Genomic DNA, 6,172 nt, shown 5'->3' on the forward strand with positions numbered 1-6,172 from the left:
GTGGTCGGACTCGTCTGGATCTGGGTGAATGGGTAAGGGGACCAGTCTTTTGACGCCACGATCCAGGGTAGTTGTTGCCGTCTGCACGGTGGCGGTCCGTATGATTCCGTCGACTCCTGGATGGACCTTGATCACGCGGCCCAAAGGCCATTGCATGGATGGTACGTTATCCTCCCTGAGAACTACTACGGTGCCTTCTCGGATATCATGTTTGCCCTTATCCCATTTATTGCGGCGGGTTAGCTCGTTGAGGTACTCTCGATGCCATCTGCTCCAGAACTGCTGTTTGATCTGGTGGATGCGCTGCCAACTTGATAGCCGCCCTGATGGAACTGTCCTGAAATCACGCTCCCGTAAATTCGTGAGTGTGTCACCGATTAGAAAATGACCGGGAGTGAGGACAGGGGGATCTTTCGGATCGGATGATATGGGAGTCAGTGGGCGTGAATTAAGGATGGCTTCAATTTCAACCACAAGAGTATGAAGGTGCTCAAAGGTCAAGAGTTCCGTGCCGACGACGCGGATGAGATGGCGCTTGAAGGATTTCACCGCGGCTTCCCATAAACCGCCAAAGTGTGGTGAGTTTGGAGGGTTGAAACGCCATTGGATCTGTCGGTCGGCGAGAAAAGTCTGTACCCTCTCCTTGTGGTCGTCAGACTGCAATAGGGTCCGGAGTTCTTGCAGCTCCCGGTTGGCCCCGACGAAATTGGTGCCATTGTCGGTAAGGATGGTTGCGCAATGTCCTCGCCGCGAAATGAATCGACGTAAGGCGGCTAGGAAAGCGTCGGTGGTTAGATCGCTGACTAGCTCTATGTGGACAGCCTTGGTTGCTAGACAAACGAATATGGCAGCGTATATTTTTATTTTACGTCGGTTGCGATCCCTCCTCTCCTTGATGTAGAATGGGCCGCAGTAGTCGATTCCGACGTTCGTAAACGGACGCGATTCGGTAATGCGCGCCTCTGGCAAATCACCCATCAAATATTCCACTGGCGGCGGGTTGGCTCTGCAGCAGCGGACGCACCTTTTAATGGTACGCCACACTTGGCTACGACCGTCGATCGGCCAATAGCGCAATCTTACCGCGTACAGGGTAGCTTGTGTCCCGGTGTGGTGGTTTTTCCGATGCTCCTGGTCTATGATGAGCTCTGTAACAGATGCTTTGGGCAATATAATGGGGTGTTTTTGATTGAAGGGTATAGAAGAGTTGGTTAGTCGTCCTCCGACTCGTAATATCCCATCTTCGTCGAGGAAGGGATTTAATGGCTGTAGTTTTCCTCCAACGTCCCTGCTTCGATCTTTCTGTAGTGTCCGAATTTCCGTCGCAAAATGACCGGATTGTATGATTTTGATCACCCTGTTGTGAGCCCTGGTTAATTCGTCTGTTGTTAGATGGGCAGCTAGGTGTTGTTTATGTTTCCATCGAAGACACCAAGCGACGACTCTGATTAGTCTGGTCCAGGACGAGTATCGGTGGAGGAGGGGGTTATCGTTGTTATTCGTCGTTAGACAGATCGTTTTTTTCTGTTCCGGGATGTCCCCCGACGGTGTAGGGATCCAGATCGGCCAGTTCTCCGGCTGCTGCTTGAGCCATTCGGGTCCGTGTTTCCAGATGTTTGGACGCAGGAATTCCTTGGGAGCCTGCCCTCGGGAGATCAGATCCGCTGGGTTGTCATCCGTAGGCACATGCCGCCAATCGGCGATGTTGGTTTTCGCTTGGATCTCGGCCACGCGGTTCGCTACGAATGTTTTTAACGTATGTGGCGAGGACTTGATCCACTGGAGCACGATAGTCGAATCTGTCCAATAAACTATTCGAGAAACGTCTACAGTGAGGGAAGTCTTTACCATGGACATTAGCGAGGTGAGGAGCAATGCTCCGCTTAATTCGAGTCTTGGGATTGTCAGGGATTTTAGCGGCGCGACCTTTGATCGCGCGGTGAGTAATTGGGTTTCGATACGTCCATCCGAGCTGCGACTGCGCAGATATATACATGCCCCGTATGCCTTTTCACTGGCGTCGCAAAAACCGTGTAGTTCTATCTGAGTAGCTGCCTTGACCACCGTTTTGCGAGGAAATCGAGTATCACTAAGCAAGGGTAGTTGGATATAGTATCGGTCCCATTCTGTATGCAACTCGGATGGCAAGGATTCATCCCAGTCTAGTTTTAATGCCCAGACGCGTTGAAGCAATATTTTGGCTCTGACAATCACTGGCGCGAGCAATCCTAGTGGATCATAAATTCGGGCTATCACCGAACTTATTGATCGCTTTGTGACACGGGTGATGGTCGCTGTGGGTGCAACTGAGTATAGTATTGTGTCATCCTGGGAATTCCAATAGATACCTAGAGTTTTCAATGTCTGTGACTCACCCAATTGTAGTGTTCGATTTGTATCTTTCTCGGATAGTCCACGCAGTATGTCCTTATCGTTAGATGCCCATTCACGGATGTTTAAGCCGCCCGATCTGAGAAGGTCCGTGAGTTCGTGTCGTACCGCTATTAACTCTTCCTTTGTATCGGCCCCGGTGAGGGCGTCGTCGACATAGAAATCACGCTGTACAACCGATGACGCTCGCGGAAATCGATCTCCTTCGTCTTCTGCTAGTTGTTTCAGGCAGCGGAGTGCTAAATATGGGGCAGCTGATAGTCCGAAGGTCACGGTGTTGAGCTGATAAGTATCGATTTCCCCGTTGGAATTGCGCCATAGAATCAGCTGATATTTACGATCGTCTGGGCGTACGAGAATTTGTCGATACATCTTCTCGATGTCACCCGTTAGGACATACTGGTGTGATCGGAATCTCAGCAGAATTTCAACCAGATCTTCTTGGAGTTTGGGTCCGGTATGCAGAGTGTCGTTGAGAGAAACTCCGGTGGTGCTGATTGCTGATCCATCGAACACTACCCGGAGTTTAGTGGTGTTGCTCGATTCCTTTATCACGCCGTGATGCGGCAAATAGTAACCATTATTTGAGGGCTGAGTGTGCGGAATCTTGGTCATATGACCTAAGTCTAAATATTCTTGGATCACCGTGTTGTACGCGGCTTCGAATTGCTTATCGCGTTGGAACCGGCGAGAAAGAGCGGCGAGTCTACTCATTGCAACGGACTTTGATGTCCCAAGTGTGGGAAGCTTCTCGTTGAAGGGCAGGGCGACGATATATCGCCCTTCCTTGTTGCGTCGGACATGGTTACGGAAATGTTCTTCGCACTGTAATTCCGATTCTGATAAATGTGTAGTGGATGGTCCCTCGTCGATTTCCCAGAATCGCGAGAGATCCGTTTGTAGATCGGCTGTGGTAATGTGAAACGAATGTGTGCCCGATTGCGTGGATGGGCTCCCCCCGATAACCCAACCGAAGCGAGTTTTTTGCAAACATAACTCAGTATCGATGGATTGTGGTATTTTAATCTGCCCGACACATAATGAGGCTAACGTTGGTCCCGAGCTTAGTAATATTTCGATAGGGCTTGGTATGTGAAATGTTGGATCGGCTAATTTTAGATTTTTGGGTATCTGGAGAGCGGACCGATCGATTGGATGGTCTGGGACTGCCGATGATATTGTTGGGATTACTAAAAACGTTGCTGTGCGTTCATATTTGCCATCCGTAGAAACAATGGTGGTCGTTAGTTGGCTCCTTGCGATAGTGGTTAAGTCGTCGAGGGCTCCGATTGGGACCGAACATCTCTTTCGTTTTATACCGAGGGAGTTTGCGAATTTCTCAGTCATGAAATTCATACTAGAGCCAGTATCTAGCAGTGCTCTGGCTCGAATTGGAGATGCCCTCTTGTCTAGCACATCGATCTGTGTTGTGACCAGCAGATCATGATGCGGCGTAACGTCTAGAGATATATGTGTCGTTTCGGTCCCTTCCTTTGCGGCCCGTTTGTCTAGTCAGTTTTGACCTGGGTGGGTTTTGGACGCGGATTCTGGGACATTACCCTTGGTCCGTGATGCGCGTGACTCATACGAAGTGTGAGCTTTCATATCGCTTGGGGCCGAAGGTGTAGGGTTATTTGAATGTTTGGCGGGTCGTCTCGAATGGTGGACCGAACGCGGCTTCGATGATCCGGATGGCGATTGTCCATGAGAGGATCGTTTGTACGATGAACGACCTCCCGACGATCGACCGCTTGATGAACGACTGTCTGACCACGACCGACCGCTCGATGAACGATTGCCCGACGCCCGACCGCTCGATGAACAACTATCCGACGACTGAATGCTTGGCGACCGACCCTTTGACGACCGACCGCAGGACGACCGAGGATTTTCTTGTATTTGTTCTCGATGTAGGTACGTATGATGTCGTCGCCCGCAGATATGACACGAACGCGCGGTGCACTGTGTTATCGAATGTCCGTTGCCTAGACAGTTTGTACACAGCGATGCCATTTTTACGAGTTGAAGACGTTCTATGGTTGATTTGGCTTTGAAAACCTTACAGTCTCTGAGTTTGTGGGGTCCGTCGCAGGTCGGACACACCAGCGCCCTGCTGGTTGTGGCATAGGTTCGTCCACGTGGTAGGTTATATCGGCGACGAGGAGGTTTGGGGGGTGACTCCTTTGTTTTCGTTACTTTAGAGAGGAGCTGATTCCCGTTGGCTCGTGTTTTTAGGAATTCCATCAGCTGATGGTAGGAAGGTACTTCCTGATTTGGCAACGTACGTTGCCATTTACGCATACTGGACGCAGGCAATTTTGACGCGATCAACTCGATCAGTACTACATCTGAAGTTACCGACTGTCCTAATCTTTCGAGCGCTTTGAGATTTACGCTGATGGTTTCCATCAAATCCTCAATGGCTTCAGGAGTTTCCTTTTCTATTTCGGGATAACCGCGCATCAATTCCCAATGGCGCATACAGATCCGGAGGGGGCAATTGAATTTCTCCTTCAATGTGTTAAGCGCGATGGGGTAGTTGGCATCTGTGGGTTCCAATGATTGGATGCTCCGTGCGGCCCGTCCAGTGATAGCTGCGCGTAGATATTGAAATTTCTGGACATTTGTTAAATTTTCATTGCGATCTACCGTGGATGAGAACGTGTCATAAAAATAGGTCCAGTTCTCGAGGGCACCGTCGAACTGAGGAGCGCGGACCTCTGGTAGGGTGAGTGATGTCGGCTCGGGCTTCACGCCTGAATCGCGCGTTTTAGTTGGCGAGGGGTTTGGTGCGGGTATTTTATCAAGGAGACCTGTGAACCGTACGTCAATCTCCAGCTTCTCTTGATACAACGCGGCGGCCCGACCGACTTCCCCTTCATCTAACCCTTCTAACTCGTCTTGAACCGCGACTAACTTCTTCCAGATGTCGTCGAACGCTTGACGGCAAGATACTAAGTAACCGTTGTTTACTTGACCAGACTCTTCGTATTCATCGAGTTGGCGTTTCGTGATTGTAAAGCGGTTGGCGAGGCCGCTGCGTCTCCGCCTCAATGTGCTGATCGAGTCAGGTTGAGCCATGTTTGGTGTTAATGGTAGGAACGATCTTACCTTGATCAAATGGGCGTTGATCTGAGAGTCGTTTTTTACTCGCTACAGTGTGGTGTGGTCTCGTGTAGATGCTGAACGAAGGAGGTGTTCCTCTCCGGTGGCGGCTCCTTTGGTCAGTTGACTAAGATGTTGGATTGTGGATTTCACGTGACACTGTATAGTCACTGGTCAGTACACTTCTTTGGTGGCACGTGATCCGGCTCGAAGGACCATGAATTTTCGAGCTATCGCGGGGAGGCGCGGTCGTTAGAATACGCGCCAACGGGAGTCGTAAATTCCCGTTACGATTAAAATGATCGACACCACGAATAGTTCGATCCCCGTATTTCGATTAAGATAATAGGGGTGATTCAGGTATGATAACACTGTGACTCACAGAGTTAAAATTTATATTTCTAACACTTAGTATACACGATTAAATAGATATAAATAATTAACAACTTATCGCACGAAAATAATATAGATGTGTACAATATAGAGCAAGGCTCTTACAATTGAATTTAGTCTATTAGTGGACGTAGCACTGTAGGATACTTAGTAGAATAAATGAATGTTCGACAATGTCTCGGACCGACTTGGTTTACGTTCCGTTGGCGTTATGCTTTACGATATTTATATAAGCTCGTCTGACCTCTCGATGTGTAACGTTCGACTCGTCACAAGGAACTGA

General features: G+C 49.4%; 1 protein-coding gene across 1 annotated transcript; it reads right to left on the bottom strand.

The window, feature by feature from the left end:
• Positions 1–226: 226 nt before the first annotated feature.
• On the bottom strand, positions 227–4,872 carry LOC125386942. Its single transcript, XM_048414140.1, has 4 exons — positions 4,750–4,872; positions 3,711–3,813; positions 637–3,299; positions 227–337 (listed from the first exon to the last, which is right to left on the bottom strand). Exons 1-4 carry the CDS (start codon positions 4,870–4,872, stop codon positions 227–229), a joined length of 3,000 nt encoding a protein of 999 aa, XP_048270097.1.
• Positions 4,873–6,172: the final 1,300 nt, after the last annotated feature.

The sequence above is a fragment of the Bombus terrestris genome, unplaced genomic scaffold (assembly GCF_910591885.1).
Source record: "Bombus terrestris unplaced genomic scaffold, iyBomTerr1.2, whole genome shotgun sequence".
Classification (NCBI taxonomy): Eukaryota; Metazoa; Arthropoda; class Insecta; order Hymenoptera; family Apidae; genus Bombus; species Bombus terrestris.